Consider the following 19509-nt stretch of genomic DNA (forward strand, 5'->3'; position numbering starts at 1 on the left):
TTCCAAGCCACCTTATTTAAGAATGGAATGTTGCTTCACAGGAAATGCAACAGCAATGTAAGATGTCACACAAGGTTAAGCTGATTTGAAGAGTTGTAAATAGAGCGAAATATCATGAAGTTAAGAGATTACTTCAATAAAAATGGAATTGTAATAACTGTTGAAATTAAAGATGACCTCATTGAAAATTGTTCAGTATATTACCTCTTTAATATGGATTGAAAATCGAAATTGAAGGCATACTTTTGTGATACGTTTTTTTGTGTGTGCATGTTGACTGGCCGCAATCTTTGTTGATGACAGTTGAGAGACTCTCCTCCCCTATGTGATGGTATGACTGTATGTTCTTACTGTAATGATAAATAAATAAACTCTGTATTTGTAAAGCGCGAACAATTACCCCTAAGGGTGTCAAGGCGCTAGGGGCCGTCGGGAAGATTAAGCGAGCTATTACCCAGAGTCACATGGTGGTGGGCTAACCTGCTGCCAGCGCCGGGGATCGAACCGCGAGCCCCAGTGTTCACTAGTCAGCCGCACTGGCCCCTGCGCCACACCTGTTGCACACTCTGTCCAATAGTAGATGCTATAATGTTCCCCAGAGAATCCACACCTAGGGTAACTTTACTCCAAATTACCCAGTAGTAGAGGAACATTGTGTTTCCCAGAATATCTTTGAGGAGCTTTAAATGGAAAAAAAACATGAGTGGGTCTCATCACAGAGGCAGTGATATATACTTTATGGTTAACCTGTAGGTTAAGTCCATGATCTGGCTAGAGTTAAGTTCTCTGTTTTAAATTATTTGAATGTGATAGCTAAAGGAGTGGTACCAGTAAGGATCTGGTTAGTGAGTTTTCTCATGATTATAGTTCAGTGTTGCCTTATGTTATGTGTATCTTATACTTTGGAACCCTCCACCTCTCCTCTGTCCTTATAAGGGCGAAAGATGCTTCAAGGAATGGCATTCTTGTGGTGAGTAGCAATAAACATTCATTGGGATGCCAGAATAACGAAACAAGAGTCCCAGGGAGGCTGTAGTGGATGTGGTACTGCTAAACAGGCCAAATGAGGTAAGCCTATTTAACAGTGGGCAGTTAGTAAGGGAAAGGAAGAAAATCGATGAGCCAGGTTCACAAACTACATTTTGTAGTACATTAAATAGGTTTGTACTACAAAAGGCAATTTACAAGCCTAAGGCTGTAGACCTTTCCCTCTCCTTTTCTTTTTTTTTCTTTTTGTGCGGTGATGTCTGCCACAGTGGTAGAGATCTCTGCACATGTAGGTATACGTGGAAGTAACAAGGGGGAGTGACTGAAAATGGGAAATAGTTAATACTAAATGGGGTTTAGGATAATTTAAGGAATGGTTTAGGAGGAACATGCTTATACAAAACACACACCCACAAAGCGTAAGGCAATTGCAATTCACTAAATGCACTTATAAAGTTACTACAGCCCTAAAGGTGTCAAATTAGGTGTAAATGTACTCCAGCCCAGCATTAGAGTAAGTCAAGCACCACACATGGTCAATCACTAATACTGCAAAATACTCTCACAGATGTCATTGGAGGTAGAGCGTTAAAATGACACCCATAGGAACTAATGTTAAATAAATATAATTAGGTCACATCCTCTATCTGTCTATTGATCTATCTATTAGGTCACACATTAAAAAAATATTTGCAATTATTATTTTTTAATTGTACAGGCGAAACTTAATTAAGAAATGACGTTAAACTGTTTTTTAAAGGAGTAAAGTGTTCATATTGTTTACACATATTAAATACAAATGTTAATGAGGGTGAGTGTATTTTGTAAATTATTATTTAAAAATTAATATTTATAATATTTATAAATGTAGTTGAGACCTGGCGATCTGTGGAAGTAACGTTTGACCTCTTGTCCCACCACGTCGCGATAGGAGCTGTCCTGGAGGTGCCAGGCGTTGAGACGCCATATAGGGTGGCGGTCACCACCAGCCTTAATAAGGTGGAGTAGAATCTGGGCATAGTCCGAGATCCCACGTGGAAGTATCCAATCATTCAACACCAACAGTGCATCGGGAGCAGGCATTAATAGCAAGTTAATGCAAGCATGTGTATGGTAGGCGGCAGATGTACGAGTGTATTGCATTGTCTTGTATTCCAGTTCCTCCACATGTTGCACAAGCCCAGCACACCCATCCATTTCTGCAGCGTCCTGGCCCTAGCTGCTACGTGTGTCGGAAACCTGGCCAGTGGAGTTTATGGAGGGGTTCGGAACTACGTTAAAGTCGCCCCCAATAAGTGTCTGTCCCTGTGGAAAGTCTCCAAAGCTGTAGGGTGTGCATAAATACATACAAGATTCAGCGGACGGCCTTCCACCAAGCTAGTTGCAGCATTGTACCGACCTACAGAGTCAACCTACAATTGGGTCACTACCATGGGGAAGGTACGGCGCAAGAGGATTGCCACATCTCCGGAGCCCCGGGGAACCCAGCATAGTACATTCTGTCGTAGCCCATTCTAGCTAGAAATGGACACTTCGTACCCATGAGATGAGTCTCCTGCAGCATCAGGATAGAGGGGAGGAAGCACTGGACATAACGCAGCACTACAGAACGCTTGATTCTATCTAGGAGACCATTGACATTCTAGGACAGGACACTGTAGGAATTTATGGTAGGGCATGTGATGTCAGTAGAAACATTAGCAAGAGGCTATAAGGGAACCATAAGTGAGGCCCATGTGGGAATACGTGAAGGAAAAAGGTCTCATGCTAATTATGCTGAGCCAAGTGAATGTGACAACCTTAGGAAACAAGCATTGGCATAGCCAATAGGTCTCGCCTTTGGGGCCTTATAAGTGTTTAGAGAGCGCTATTGGCTTTGTTAACGTTTTTAATATGTGTTGCAGAGCATTGTTAATGTTGTGCAGCATGTTTAAAAGTTATAAGTTATAATTAAAAAAGTGTTATAACCATTTGTCACTTTATTTATAACTTCGAAAACATTATATACAACTGTAGTATCCTAATAATAAACAGAATTAACACCAATAATGTGTTCTAGTTTTGTTGTTTATGCAAGGAAGGGCGGAGGGGGGAGTGGAGGTGTAGGGAGGGAGGGGAGGAGTGGAGTGGAGGTTCAGGGAGGGAGGGGATGGGAGGTGCGGGGAGTGGAGGTGGAGGGAGGGAGGGGGAGTGGAGGTGGAGGGAGGGGGTGAGTGAGGGAGGTGGAGGGAGTGAGGGGGAGTGAAGGTGGGAGAGTGGAGTTGGAGGTGGAGGGAGGAGAGAGTGGAGGTGGAGGGAGGTGGGAGTGGAGTTGAATAAGAGCACGATTGTCGAGCTAGTGTGATATGCCCTGGGCAGAAGTGACAAACTTTCGGGTAGGTTGGCTTGCCGGGTACAGCAATAAGGAGCAGTATTGCTAAACTTCAGTGAAAGTGGATGTGGCCCGTACTGGAGTAAGGGCCCTGTACAGCAGTAAGGGCTGAATTGACAAGCTGCTTTAGTGGGGGTGGGTGTGCCCTGAGCAGAATTGAAGACCTTTAGTGGGGGTGGGATGTCTAGGGTTGGAAAAAAGGGTGTTGCTGGGCAGAATTGACGAGCTTTAGTAGGGGTGGGATGTCTAGGGTTGGAAAAAAGGGTGTTGCTGGGCAGAATTGACGAGCTTTAGTGGGGGTGGGATGTCTAGGGTTGGAAAAAAGGGTGTTGCTGGGCAGAATTGACGAGCTTTAGTGGGGGTGGGATGTCTAGGGTTGGAAAAAAGGGTGTTGCTGGGCAGAATTGACGAGCTTTAGTGGGGGTGGGATGTCTAGGGTTGGAAAAAAGGGTGTTGCTGGGCAGAATTGACGAGCTTTAGTGGGGGTGGGATGTCTAGGGTTAAAAAAAAGGGTGTTGCTGGGCGAATTGACGAGCTTTAGTAGGGGTGGGATGTCTAGGGTTGGAAAAAAGGGCGTTGCTGGGCAGAATTGACTAGCTTTGTGGGAGGTGGGCATGTCCAGGACTGGAGTAAGAGGATGCAGCAGGGACGCTCATGGGGCGCTGTAAGAGATGTGCGTCGATAGACGGGTTGGGAGGATTGATTCATGTTTTAAGGGCAGCCGCCTATGGCTCTTGTGGCTGGAATGGGGGCGCTGCAGGCCCGGAGTGAAGGCAGGCGGCAGAGCGGTGTTTGCTGGCAGAGGAGGGGTGCTGCGGTAGACCTGTGTATGTGGGCCCTAGTACTGCACTCTGGGTGCTACACGCCAGATAAGGGTGTGTTGGCAGAACTGAGAATAGGCGCTGCAGATCAGGGATTGGTGTGTGTGTGTGTTGGCATAGCTGGGGCATTCTGTGAGGCAGGGTTGGGGCAGAGAGCTGAGTGTGGGCCCCTGAGCTGGATTTACAGGGATTATGCAAGGTAGAACTGACATGCTTTCATAGACATAGGTGGGCCCCTGTACAGGAAAAAGGGTTTGCTGCAGGGCAGAGCTGGCGAGCTTGTAGGGGCTTGTAAGAGCTGTCTCCTGGCCTGGCAGGGGGGGCTGGGCGGGATAAGAGTGATAGGAGCTGCTACAGTGCAGCTTAGTGGTGGTCTGGTGGAGCTGTATGTGCTGGCCTGGCCTGGGGGTGCAGAGCAGGGACTGCAGAGAGGTGTGTATATGTGTGTATGAGAGAGATGTCCAATGGATGGAGTAATAGGTGCTGCTGCAGCGTAGCATTGTGGTGCAAGGGGCGCTGTGGCTCCTGGTGAGTTGGATTGACTGGGCCGTGCAATGCAATAGGTCTCGTGTTTACGAGAGTTTTAGCTATTGGCATTGTAAATGACAATGCCTTTTATTTATTTGCTGTTTTAAAAACAGGTAAATACAAGGCAATGTAGTTTACAATGCCAATAGCTTAAACTCTCACAAAAGCGAGACCTATTGCATTGTGCTGACAAAGATAGATATATAACGAACTGGATCAGTAAAGAGTAAATATGCAGCAGATACTACTAGAGCAACACCATAGCTGCCAAGGTTTCAGATTGTTATGTGTGACATTTTCATGATTTCATTGTAATTATGAGTGGCATTTGAACGACTATGAGTGACACTTTCTCGCAATCAAAATCAAGCAATGAAGAAAACTAGGCACACATAAAAATATCAGAAATTACAGCCGTCTGAGCAACAAGAAACTACAAGATGATCTTTAAACTGCTCCAAAGAACCAGAAATGGAGGTGCACTACACTAATGCCCTTGTAACCAGATCGTACTGTTATATAAATGTGCAATCAGGATATTAAAAAAGTATTTTCGAGGAAGTATTTTATTAAAGTCCTGTGCATATTTGCAGACATGCGCAGTTAAATACAAAAAGGTAATACTAAATCAATAAAGTCAGCTGACTCGCGAACACTGACAGGCACTGGGTATTCATTGGGCAAGTCTCAGCTGAGGCACACACAGTCAAGTCACATAACTCACAGCGGGCAGCGAGGGTGCGCTGATGTAGTGTATTAATATTATACTCTCTCAATTCATTAATACCCCAAATCAGTCCCAAGGTAAATCACTTATTTTAAGAGAGCCAACATGTTGTCAATGCTATTCATCCATTCACTTTACAAAATGGGATTAAAAGCACTGGCTCCCAAATTTCTTGTGTGTGTATCAATGTTTAGGAATAATAAAAATGTCAAATTAAAACAGGGCACAGTGGTGACTAACCTTCCTGCTGCCATTCCACAGGTGCCTGGGGGGCTCAAAGCTGAGCGCTTCGACCAGCAGCTTTGTTAACACATCTTGAGCTGCCACGTTTCTTGAGCCTTTGAGATGGAGGGTCACAGGCAGGTCAGTCTCCTCTCCTAAGGAGTGTTCCGCTCAAGTTGGCAGTAGTTCCGATAGTTCGGAACCCGCCACACCTTTGGTAGCAAAATTAAAACTTTCTGCCTGGTATAATCAGACGCGCGCCGGAAGTCTCATTTCACTCTTTTCCAGTTGGATACTCTTTCAGCAGCTGCACACGGTCCGTGCTGTGACTACTTATCCGGGCTCCAGCATCCGTCGTAGTTCATGTGTTTTGGCTCCCATTTGCGCGATGCAATCATGTCCGTTTTAAAATTTCAGCGCTGTGGTGCAAGCAGACCTGCCATTTTATTTACCACTCGTCTGCCTACGCAGCCACGACCCCCGCGTGCGCCAAAAGGTGGCATCAGAACGTAGCATACGTACTGCCCGGCCCCTGACGTCAGGCTGTGACTGGCGCCGCGCTGGGCAGGAATGCACTAGGGTTTTTAGATACATTGTAGCAGCCTCAGTCACTGCTGTGACGGTGCTGCTGAAAATACGCGCCCCGGCCTGCAAGTGACCTCTGGCGCGCATTCGCAAGCTAGCAGCGTCTACTGGCCAGTAATGCAGTTTAGTAGCGCTATGTATGACAGCAGAGAGAGTGGCATCAAATGCGTGACAATGCATTTCAGTGCGGTGATGCAAAGCACCACACTGAAATGCGTTAGTGTCACACTCGATGCGTGATACTTGACAGGACTGCAACACTAGTATGCACCAAGCATAACCTGATGGATACACAGGGCCTTCAGTAAATGCCCCTTGCAAAAAAAGGATCTGACCCTCAAACAGACTTGCTGCAAGCTATGCATCACAAAGAAAATTAAAACACTACAAAGAAATTAAAATATGAAAATCAGCTGGGCGTTTGGTATCCATTAGCTTTAAAACATAACTTGCTTTTTGGCCTTCAGTGCCAGCTCATATCTTGCTAATTTATTCATCCTCTGATTGCTATCACTGAGTAACATCTATCCCAGATAACACTCTGTGCCTCCCGGAACAGAAATATTGCTTTTGTTCGTGTTCGAAGCAGGATTGCATAACAGCGCTTGGGCGCCAGGCCAACCCCTCCACACGGAACCATACTGCTCTGCAACAGGAAAAACAACAACTTGTTCGTAGCTATGACAGGAGCTCGCTGGAACTGAATTTGTATGTCCCGTTTCCTTTTCACACAGAATTTGTTATGGAATCCGTCACAAAAAGGCTACCTACCCCAAGTTGTGCTGGGGAGGTTTTCTTCACTTAGCTTTCAATGGTTTGTCGCATTCATGAGCAGGGGGAAGCCAAGGGGAACACCATCATGACTACAATGATGAGAAGGCACATTCACAGACCGGAAACCCCCAGCCCTGGCTGGATCAGAACCAGTAACCACTAGTGTCCAGGCACTGGTGCAGGCGGCACCTGTGCGTTCTGAGAAGCGTATCTGTCACTGTCGAACATTGTGACCGAGTTTCCTGCAGCAACCCACCGTACGGAACCCCATTTTCATTACACATTAGTGTGCGAAAGGACGGGGGCACGTTTTGTGCAGGTGCGTGCGAAGCACCAGGCCCAGTCATTAGCACATGAATGTCAGAAGCTTTGGCAGGAAAGAGAAGGCTGATGGCGGCTCGAGCAGATGCCGTGCCCCGAGGCAGCTCATTCCAGACAACTAGACTGTGACTAGTTATACCAACAAGCGCACCTGCGAAAGCTTTATAATATGACCCAGAACAGATGGCACCCTGCGCACCACTGCTTGTTCCCGACAGCTGTAGGGAGTGGGAGGAAACATTTACTGGGAAAGGTGGGACATGCACCCGCTTTTGGCCAATAGTGTACTTTCAATTTTTAAAAGCCACAAGCAATGGCCAATACAATGTGTGCCAAAAAAAAAGCCACACACACAAGTTGGCTGAGAAGCTGGAGTGATTGCAAGAGGTCATCTCCTAGAGCAGCGCATGCATAAACAATGACCAAACTAAAAACCAATATCTTACATGCATCGTAGCATTAAACGTCCCCCCCCCCGAAGCATTTGTCACCCTACAACATTTGCCCCAACTCAAACTCCGGTGTCTTGGATAGGTGTGGAATGGCAGACCCCTCATGTATATAGGATCAATGCAGCACAGTGCCTGAGACCAAACAGCCAGTCATGAACTAGGTAAAAAGAGGTTAAAGAATGGTTGTATGTTAACATCACAAGACAGGTCAGTCATATTGCATTTAGATGAATCAATTATTCTTTTTAGTGAAGTAGCTATCAGGGAAAACAAATTGCAAATGAATGTTTACTTTCTATCTGTACTGTTGTAAAAATAGAATGAAAACTCTTCTAATAGTATACTAGGCGCTTTTTGTACTAATATTTAATTTGAAGAAAAGTAGTCGCAAATTGCTCATTGACTTTTCCTGAATGGAATTGTATTTTGCGAACAGACCTATGTACAAATAGGTTGGTTAAAAAAATACCAAATCCAGAGGGTCGCAGAACTACCTGCCCAATTAATATTCATTAGTCGTCCAGTTGCATTTGCTATCCACTGCTATTGGCCTTCATCACTGGGAAGGTGGCATATAAGGTTAATGCAGCTTTTTTCCATGAAGGAAATGGGACTTTGTTTAAAACAAAAAGTTTAATTGAGAGTTGACTCTCCCTGAAACGTTTTTCAAGATTCAGAAAGGGAAAGAGGTTGCGAATCAGTTCCCACAACAACTTGGTTGTCAGTAACTTTTCAGTATTTTGTGACTTAGATTATTGTTGCAAAACATTGATGTACAGGGTCAGAATCGCTTTTTGATAGGGACACCCAAAACACACCCCTTCTAAATAGAGAGTCTGAAACCATTTCTAAACCAATTTAGTGTTATGTTATGTTATGTTAGGGTTTTTTTGTAAAGCGCACGTACGCCCGTGGGCTTCATGGCGTTGTTGAAGTAGGAACCTAACACAACAACTTACTGAAAATAAGCCTGTCTGAACAGCCAAGTTTTATAAGAACGTCTAAAAGTTAGAAAGTCTGGGCTGAGCCGAAGGGAAAGTGGTAGGGAGTTCCATAGGACAGCAGCTAAGTAATGGAAACAGCTGCCGCCCTGACGCTTTCTCCTGTAAGAGGGAACAACCAGCAAGTCTTTATTGATGGATCTAAGATTGCGAGTGGGCTTGTATTTGGAGACCAACTGATTGATGAACTGAGGCCCTATGTTTTGTAGACTCTTGTATATGATACAGCCGGACTTAAACATGATTCTTTGAGATACAGGCAGCCAGTGTAATTGTTCTAGGCCAGGCCAGATGGAACACCGCCTAGGTTGTTTAAGAACAAGTCTGGCTGCCTGGTTCTGCACTAGTTGGAGTCTTTTTAAAAGGCCAGATGGAAGGCCCAGGTACAGACTATTAGAAAAGTCCAGCCTGGAGAGTACCAGTGCGATGGTGACCTGGATAAGGGCTGAGTATGTCAGAAATTGTGCAATCTTTTTTATTTTCCTAATCTGGTAAAAACTAGCAGAAACAACTGCTCCGACTTGAGATTTTAATGAAAGATCCGATGCAAGTGTAACACCCAAGCTCTTCACTGAAGAAGCAGGGACTGGGGCAGGACCAAGGCTCAAAGGCCAATAATGAGGGCCCCAGCTGATACTGCTGTCCCCGGGAAGAATTAACTCGGTTTTACCCGGGTTGAGCTTGAGGTGGTTTAAGCTCATCCAGCGTTGTATCATAAGCATAGTTTGGTGAAAGTGGGCGACTGAATCAGGAGTATTCAGAGGGAAAATTAGCTGTAAATCGTCAGCATAATTCAAGATTGTGACATTGAATTGTTTTAGGAGGTGAAGGAGGGGGCGCAGATACAAATTGAAAAGCAAAGGGGAAAGTGAGGATCCCTGTGGGACCCCACAAGTGGAGGTGGTTCTTGAAGCAGTGAAAGGCCCTAAGCGAACCGCTTGAGTGCGGTTCGAGATAAAGGAAGTGATCCACTCAAGGGCAGCGCCCCTGAGGCCGGCCTCAACGTACCGAAACCGTACGTGACGTACGTGACCGAAACGTTTTCCAATTCACAAGTGAGTTTAGCTGAAAAGGGATATCAGTGTTTGCAAATCATCTCTTCTACAGATTCTGTTGGTTTGTGAATGCTAAAGCCCTTTATACTTGAATCCCCTAGGCTTTTACCTGTCCTGGTCGTGAGCTTGATAGTTGTTTTCTTCTCCAGAGTTGCATGTCTCCTATCAGCAGTGTTCTTCAAGCTCAGGTTTGATTACCAGTCTCCTTTCTGATCAAAGCTTAAGGTATGTCTCACAGTGTAAGTGTTCAAGCATTCACAAGATTGGAACTCACTCACGCTTTGTCTCTCCCTCTCTGGCAGGCGACTTCCGAGTGGACGTTGGATTACCCTCCATTCTTTGCCTGGTTTGAATATGCCCTTTCACACCTGGCCAAATACTTTGATAAGGAGATGTTGGTGGTGAAGAACCTGAACTATGCCAGTATTGAAACCGTTCTTTTCCAGCGATTGTCTGTTATCATTACTGATATCCTCTTCATATATGCAGTCAGTGAGTAAGTACCTGAGCATCCATCCTGTTATGTTTCTGCACTGTAGCAATGGTTACTGATAGTTTTACAGATTGATAATGGTAGACAATGCATATGTTCATTAACATTCTCCTTTTAAATCTGAATTAATATATTTGAACTTTTCAGGGCTTCAGACACCCACTGTTTTAACTACTGATGCTCTTGAGCTGGAAAAAAACCTTGGTTTCCAAATTGTTGTAATCCAGGAGCGAATGGAGAGTGCCACTTACACTTCTTGCTCCCTTTTAGGCATTGATAAGTATGGTTTGTTTTTGTTTGACTTAAGCAAGCAAGGAAGAAAAATAAACTCCAGTTTACAAGCACTTATTCAGAACTGTCATGTTGTGACTGCCAGTGAAGTATTTACCCACATAAATAACAAATAATATCATGTTCTTTATTGGCCAAGTGCCTATCCTCTATAATCAGCAGATCATGGTTAATCGATGTTTAATGTCCTTCCAGGCTGTGAATTACCGACTGCCAAAAGGTGGAAACATCAGGCACTGTGTTTTTCCGAAAAAGCAACAGCTTCATTAAAATGTAATCTTGCGGTGTTCCTGGCAGTATGCAAAGTGGTGTGGTCTATGGGTATTTTACCTGAAAACTATAATGGATCTTTATATGTACTGGAGTATAAAAAGGCACGGTAGCTGAATAGACCATTGTCCATGTTGAGCCCACTTAGCGTGATTCTCACCCGAATAGTATTGACTGCATTCCAAGACAGAGCAGAAAAAGATGAGATTCTTCTTTATGAAGTAAGGGGTTTCTAGAAAAAACAATCTAAAATCTTGAATTATTTTATATTGGCAAGTGAAACATGTTTGCTTCTCAAGAACAAGCCACCAATAATGCATGGGTACATGCACCTTGAATTGTTGTTCCTTACTGTTTTCCACCCACTTTCTGAGGGGCATTCAGTTGTTGTACCATAGGATTTGGGCGAAAGTACCACCAAGGGAGTTGAACACAGATCCTTCATTGCCTGACGTTAACTCAATCTATTTACTGCTCACCTTCACACTAATAGATTCCCACGTAAAAAGCATTTTAAACAAATGTCTGTATTCTATTATGCAAATGGCATGTTAACAATAAGGTATGACTCATTGACATTGCAGAACTTTCTGCATCTGGTGTAGGAGATTATTGTTACTTGCCTACAAGTTGTTTCACAGGTGGACCATAACTCAGCTGGGCCGGTTAACAGTGGTCTTTAACATTTTTACCTAGACCGTGGTTATTCTGGCCATCTGGTATATTTCCATCCTTTCTGATCCTGATTTGGAGTTTTCCTCTCAAGCCGTATATTTGTATTAAAAATGCGAATGTTGCCTAAATTCTGAAATTTGAAGTGCTTTGCTAGCTGAGACCCAGGTCCATATATTTTGAAGAATAATTGAATACATTGCATTAGCACATTGTACAGCCTCATACTCTAAGGGTGGGCTTCCACATTCTTGCTAGGCTTTATTTGAAAAGGTTGTTGATTTCTTAATAAGGACCTTTGGTTGTGCACTGAGGAAGAATGAGTGAGAGGTTTTTCATTATTGAATATTATGTCTTGGGTTTACAGCTGTTAAATTCAAAGACTGATTGGTTATATGTGGTCTGTTTTCCAGCTTATGAAAGACTTATATCATGTTTCTGTTTTTTTATTGTTTCTCTTTTATACAAAAATATAATATGTAGTTAAAAAACAAATAAGGTCACTGTGTTGGACCGCTAAAGTCAGGCCTATTGTTTCCAGAACATAATCATATATTTAGAGTGGGCTTCAGAGCCCGAGTTCGCACTGGCAAAGTTATTTCCAACTCGTATATTATAGGACAGGGAACTAGGCAAGGTTGCCCTTCTTGCTCCATTATTGTTGCCATTGCAGTCGAGCCACTAGCTGGCAACAGGTGCTCGGTTGTGTAGATGTAGATGTGGACTTAACCAGGGCGGTATCACTTCTGAAGCAATTTGGAGCTCTTTAGGCCTCTGAATTGATTGGCAGTAAACTCAACTATTCCCTCTCTGCAGAAACTAGCCCCAACCCCGAGATCTGAGAGGCAACACCTGGGAGGGGTGGACTTCTGGCAGACCCTGCCTCTTTCTGAAGTGAGAAACATTGCAGTAGCAAAAATGGTGGCTCTCCCTCAAAGGTTATACATTTTTCCACTCTTCTGGTCATTATTCCCCCAGAATGTTCAGAGAATTGGATTCCCTAATAATTAGGCTAACTTGGACTGGTAGACATAGAGTGGTAATGTTCAAACTGCACTGACCAACAACTGAGGCGAGTTGGCAGCACCATACTTTGAGGCCTACTAACTAGCGATGGTGCTCATGCGGTCCAATTATTGGATTTAATCGCGGGTGAACCCTGGCAGAGATGCTCCCGGTAGCATCCCGAGCCTCCAACTCTTGTTACACGTCCTCTTGGTGCCTGGACACCCACTAAGGGAAGAGCTCATGGATTTGTGGGTTGTCCGGCGGTGCTGGCAGAGCTGCCTGCAACGTACCCGGGCCCGCTTGCCTAACTCACCAGATCTTTCACTGCGGGGGTTGGAGAAGGAGGAGGGGCACCGCAGTGGTTAGCGGAATGGTCTTCGAACGGAGTAACATGTGTGGGAGACCTCAATAGGGACGGGGTGCTACTAGCATTTGATTACTTTTAGGAGACCTTTAAAATCCCACAGGAACAGTTCTTGTTGCACCAGGCAGTGGTGGCGATGCTGTGGGACCACAGGAGAATAGGCACAGCTGACCCCTCAGCTCACCAATGTTGTTAGACTCTCTGCACTGCGAGCTGCAGGACCAAGGCAGTTACATGTCTGCAGGCTGATATTCTTACTCCACTAGTAGAATTACGCCAGAAATGGGAGGAGGACCTTGCAATCCCAATCACTGAGGCAGAATGGGCCACAATACTCGCTAACACATACAAAGTCTCATGAAACGCCAGACTTAAGTTAATGCATTTTTACTTCTTGCATAGAGTGTACTTCATCCCTGGTAAAAGCCTTGGGACCTTTGGGGCCACTGAAGCATCTTTTCCCCCAGACGTGGAGAACACAGGACAGAAATGCTCCATATTATGTGGTCCTGCCCCTCCCTACTTGAATTTTGGAAAGGAGCTGTTAGACCTGGCATTTCTTGGCGTGGTTACCCCTGACTTTTTGCCTCTACCTCCTCCATTTTTGATGCTGTAATGGATTTCGTTTTGCTGGCTTAGATGCTTTGGGCACTTTGCCTCTACTGATCAGTGTCAAAGTGCAAGAGCTCCCTGTATAAAGTGTTAAGGTAATTGGTTGTCCATAATTGGTATGTTTGTCCTACTAGTAAAGTCCCGAGTAAAGTGCACTATGTGTGCCAGGGCTGGTAATGCAAATGCTACTAGTGGGCCTGCAGCATGAATTATGCCACCCACACACGTAGCCCTAAAAAGAGATCTCACGCCTGCCACTACAGTGCCTGCGCGCAGTTTGTTATCTGCCTTGTTGCCCTGACCAGTGCACCCACTTGCCAGGCCTTACCTTCCCTTTTTATGCACATCAGACACCCCTATGGTAGGCCCAAGGTACCCCCCTGGGCAGGATGGACTGTATGTGAAAGGTAGGACATGTACTGAGGTGTGTACCATGTCCTCCCGACAGTGAAAGAATGCCAAATTCGTTTTTCACTGTTGCAAGGCCATCTTGCTGATAGGACAGAATGGGGAATGCTGTGTCACATGTTTCCAACATATCTCCCCATAGGCATAAAATGGAGGGATGGAGTTTAGTGTGCCTGAACTCAGAATTTAATTATACATGTTTTTGTGAAGATGGTTTTTGAATTGTGTGCTTAGAAACCACGCTTTTACAAGTGGCTGGCTTCTTATATTAAACCATCCTGTGTTCCTCTCCCTGTGTATTGACCATCTGGGTTTGGATGTGAAAGGGTCTGGGGAGTGTCCTGACCTCAGAGAGGGGTAGGTGAGACCGCAACATGCTGGCCTGCATTTGATGTGAGGGGGGAGGAGTTGCCCCCCTGGATGTGAAGAGGGCTGTGTTGCTGCCACAAAAGTATGGCTCCACCTCCTGCTGAGCGTCTGGGGCCCATACCTGCACTGGCAGGAAGACACCTAGGTCTGGTTTGGATTGGGGTCAGAGCCCCCTGAACACAAAGACTTCAAAGGTCTTAATCTAGGTCTTAATATTAAATCAATAGACAATCAAAGATGCACACTACATGCCCTGTACCATCCTCCAGGAAACAATGAAACCTTCATAGACCAACTAATGGAGATTATCACGGATAACTCTAACACTCATTCTAACAACATATTCCTAGGTGATTTTAACTTACACTGGGAAGACAAGAAGGACAAACAAATTAACACTCTTAAAACCTTCCTGTCTGATCTAAATCTAGTCCAAGCTTGCACACAGCCAACACATTCAAAAGGAGCAACACTAGACTGGATACTATCAAGAAACAAGAACATAGTGGTCCACTCAGTTATGCCGTGCGACTGGTCGGATCATCACGCCATAATCTTCCTAATTCCAACATTAGGAAGGAATAAGATATCGCAGCCCATCAAACTCAAAAAGTGGACACGGGACACTAAAGACCGGAATATTGAACGATTGGTAGAAAACTGTGAGAAAGATCTGAAACCACCTAGCAGCCTACAGAATGTGAATGATCTAACGGATCATTACACTACAACAGTAACAAACATAGTTAACACCACTATGCCTCTAAAATTGAAAAGAGTCTCGGAAAAAGACAAGAACCCTTGGTTTAATGGCTCATTGAACGATGATAGAAGGAAACTAAGAATGGCAGAAAGAAAATGGAGAGAACACCCTGCAACACCAGAACTGAAATCACTCAGAAAAATCAGAAACGAATACAACAAAAAGATCCTCAGAACCAAAAAAGAATATATTAGATCAGAATTGGACAACGCCAAAAACAGACCACGGAAACTATTCGAAATCTTAAAGCAACAATCCAACAAACAAGCAAAATCGGCCCAAGAAATCACTAAAACCCAGTTAAGCTGTGAAGAATTCTCACATTTTTTCACCGAAAAGGCCAACAAGTTGGAGATAGAACTCAAGACGGCAGCGGACCACCTGCACAACCAACCATACAGACTGAGCACTGCCACACCGACAGTTGACCAAGAGGAAGCAAAAAACAAAGCGCACTGGGATACCTTCGAGCTATATGATCAGAATACCATCGCCAAGACACTAGCGGATATCAAACCAAATAACCACTACAATGATCCACTCCCCACCAAATGTCTACAAAAAATCAACCACATCATCATCCCGATATGGACAAAAATAATAAACGCCTCCCTAGCACAAGGGATCCTTCCAGAATGCTTAAAAACAGGCCAAGTGGCCCCGATCATCAAGAAACCAACGGCTGACCCAGCAGACCCTAATAACTTCCGCCCAGTTACCAATATTCCATTACTGGCCAAGCTAATCGAGAAATGTGTACAAAACCAACTGAGCCAACACATCACTAATTACATGCTGCTAGATGACTGCCAGTCGGGATTCAGAACAGGTCACAGCACGGAAACAGCTATCCTACATATCGTCGATGACGCAGTACAGGCCCTTGACCACAATAGGACATGTCTACTAGTTCTCTTGGACTTGTCATCTGCATTCAACACTGTAAATCATGAAAAACTACTAGACCGACTCCACTACAGGATGGGAATGACGGGAAATGTGCTGAAATGGTTTGAATCCTTCCTTCAGGACAGATCACAAAGATTTTGGGTCAACCAGACACTATCCACATCATGTCCGAATTCAATCGGAGTCCCTCAAGGATCGACACTATCTCCTTCACTTTTTAACCTGTATGTCGAACCACTGACAGAAATCCTCCGAGACGCAAACATATCCTACCACATGTACGCGGACGGCACGCAAATTTACATCAAGATCGATTCCCTGGAGGACATCAAGTTATTGAATGAGACTTTAAAAATGACATTGAGATGGCTAACAAGTAATCACCTGAAACTCAATGCACAAAAAACTGAATTCCTACTAATTTCACCACCAAAGAACCACTCAGACGCAGAAGAATGGACCAGATTGATCACAGCGTTGAATTGCACCCCTACGCTAGTGGACTCAGCGAAATCACTAGGAATCACATTAGATAAAAACCTAGACATGAAAGCCCACATCAACTCAATGGCAAAAAATGCCCGCTTTCACCTGAACTACTTAAGGAAAGTGAAACCATTCATCTCACCAGCAGATCTCAAACTGGCAATACAATCATTAGTAATCTCAAGGATTGAATACGGATGTACAACCTTAGCTGGCCTACCAAAAATTTCCACGGCACCACTGAAGTGTGGTAAATAAATAAATAATACCCTATTTTTGGATGAATGAATGAATAACAGATAGCTCAATAAAATAAGAGTCAAGATTCGAGGTAGTAGGAGTTTCTGTAGGTTTATTACAGCATAAGGACAGGATCAGGACAACCTGCATAGGAACAGGATGACAGGGGAAAAGAGGCCCGGCAGCTGCCGGGGCTTGGTCTGGGATGAGCTCGCTAACATTCAATAACAAGACATTCATTTATATACATAACGCAAACACATAGCATTACATTGCAGTAGGCGTAGCAGTGGGTGGAGCAGAAGGCATGACGTGTAGCAGTCGCGAGAGATAACAGTAAAAAGAGGTGTAACTGGGAGTTTACTTAGACATGTGAAGTAAAACGTAACAGAATATGTCATGAATGGGCGGACACATAGGAGGGGGCTACCTAAGGAGCCGGGACCTCTAACCTAATGGTGCGCGAAAACTGGCAATGACGTGTTACTAGGAGAAGCTGGGGGCTACGAACTCTGTGCTAGGAGCAGAGACTAGAGTCTGGAGGGTCGGAGCGACATGTACCTAAACCCTATCTGGTATCTAATGTTTAGGGAACATGTTGATATAAACTAGAAGTCATGAGGGGAGAGGCTAACTTGATTCTAAGACTGGACCATGCATTATTCTACATGAAATGCGTGATGAAGAATACTAAATGACCATTAAATACAGTATTTCTCTAACAGGGAGACGAGAAGGCTAGACAACGACGGAAACTATTGATGCAGTTCAGTAGCTTAGGAATGCAAAGGAGGAGGACTGAACTGATAGCTGGAACTATAACATACTTTTGGCAGACTTAGAGGCAGGGCCGGGCTGCACCGGGCAGTGCGAGGCAGGAAGTAAGTGAAAGGTCGAGGATACAGGTGGGGGCTGTATCGCTCCTCAGCGAGGCTTTCAGGAGACAGGAGCTGAATCCAGGGTCCGGGCCCTTTTGAGGCCTAGAAACGGGGACTTTATAATGGAATAACGTGCACACTGAGAAACGTGGCAACATTATTTTACATAGGCCTGATATTCGTAGTATTCACGAGGACTGGAAACTAACATATTAGAGGTGGACACAACTGTAATTGCGTCTTTAATCAGAAATGGGGAATAACATATGCATATTGGTCATGCATACATAACATATGATGGATGAGGCGTAGGGACACAGAACATGGCAAAATTTACTTTTCCACATTCCCTCCTTGTCACTACGTTTCCATCAGGAAACATCAATATTCATGATACCGTCTATCATTTCATACAGTACCATTTGCTCGTCTCGAATTGTCTTGGAACGGGATTTAGAACGGGGCTTGGGACTAGGAATACAAGAGGTAGCACACATGCTGCAAATCGCAGGGCCACATTGTATACAGAGGCAGCAGCTAAATATGATCGCTACTGCAATACCTAGAAAGGACAGGACTTTCCATCCCCATGCGGAAATTACATTCCAGAACCAACCGGACCATGTCCAGGTGCCTGGATCTTGGTGTAACAGATGGGCAATTTTATGGAGTCTGGTTATAGCTGAATAAACAGACGGCGCGTTATTTGGAATGAAAATGCAACAACTGGATCCGAGAATTCTACAGGCCCCGCCCCTATCGGCCAGTATGACGTCAAGGACGAGACGATTCTGTAAAACGACAATTCTCATAAAGGATTGTTCTTCAGTTAAGTTACCTAGAGCAGAGGCAGTCTCATCTACTACAGCTTCAAGGGTTCTTGTTAACCTACGAATTAACTTACTATTTACAACTGTACCTAAATAAGGGAAAACACCTTTATCTATATCAATGAATTGCTCTGCGGCGGTTTCAGTATAATCGACAATCGGGAGATTTCTCTTGTGTCTAGTGTGTACTAAGAAAGAATTCCTATGATAATCAGGTGGGGCTAAAAAAAACAGGTGGCAGTAGGAAAGCAATGTAACAGGTTCCCTCCCAATCGAGGGGCAGACGGACATATGCAGTTTGACCACAAACAAAATAGGAATGACGTGAAGCTATAAAAATAGATTTCCTACTGTCACTATACTGGATAACAGTAGTACATTCACTATGACCTATATGTACAGAACCATAACTACGGACACATAATTCGCCTTTGACTGGTAGTACTGAAATAGCGGGTGAGTCTGGAGTAGTATCAGACTGAACATTCAGAACCATGAAATTCGACGAATAATTTCCTAAATTATATACTTCATTTTCTAGATCTAAACCTGTTCTATGGGGGAAACCTTGCTTGTCTGGGAAACATGTACTGTTAAGAAAAGACATATCTGTTGAGGATGACGTTAGCGTAGACCATGCTCCACACGAACCATTGTGTGAAAATGGATAAGGAAACAGTGGCAGAACTCCCTTCGGTGTCTGGAAAGGGGGGAGTCGACCACACACCCAACAATTAGTGGCATTGCTGGTCTGGTGTGAATAATGTAACATACGGATGAATGTGTTATTACGCATGGCGAGGCGGTATGAATATTCGTGAGGAGGCAGATCACTAAACGTGTGCTCTACTGTAGCATGAGCAGACATATTTACATGAGGAACTGGAAAACACAGATAGAAAGCATAACTGGTGCAGGAAATCATTATGCTGATGAATAGTATGAAACTCAGGAAAACGATGCATTGAAATGAACTTCGACTGACTCTCTCACTATGGGGGTCTATTTTATACATGTCAGAAACAGTCTAACCGTTTCACCTAGGGGAGGACTTATACAATCAAACTGGCTG

At 44.4% G+C, this 19509-nt stretch overlaps 1 protein-coding gene across 1 annotated transcript in view; it reads left to right on the plus strand.

Annotated features, from left to right (window-relative positions):
• The window catches only part of ALG8 (ALG8 alpha-1,3-glucosyltransferase), a 125009-nt gene that overhangs the window by 17637 nt on the left and 87863 nt on the right, over window positions 1–19509 (plus strand). The window contains exon 3 of the mRNA XM_078658496.1: window positions 10147–10340. Coding sequence (XP_078514622.1) covers window positions 10147–10340 — 194 coding nt within the window. The remainder of the gene's footprint in view (window positions 1–10146; window positions 10341–19509) is intronic.

This window comes from Lissotriton helveticus, chromosome 8 (assembly GCF_964261635.1).
Source record: "Lissotriton helveticus chromosome 8, aLisHel1.1, whole genome shotgun sequence".
NCBI classification, from domain to species: Eukaryota; Metazoa; Chordata; class Amphibia; order Caudata; family Salamandridae; genus Lissotriton; species Lissotriton helveticus.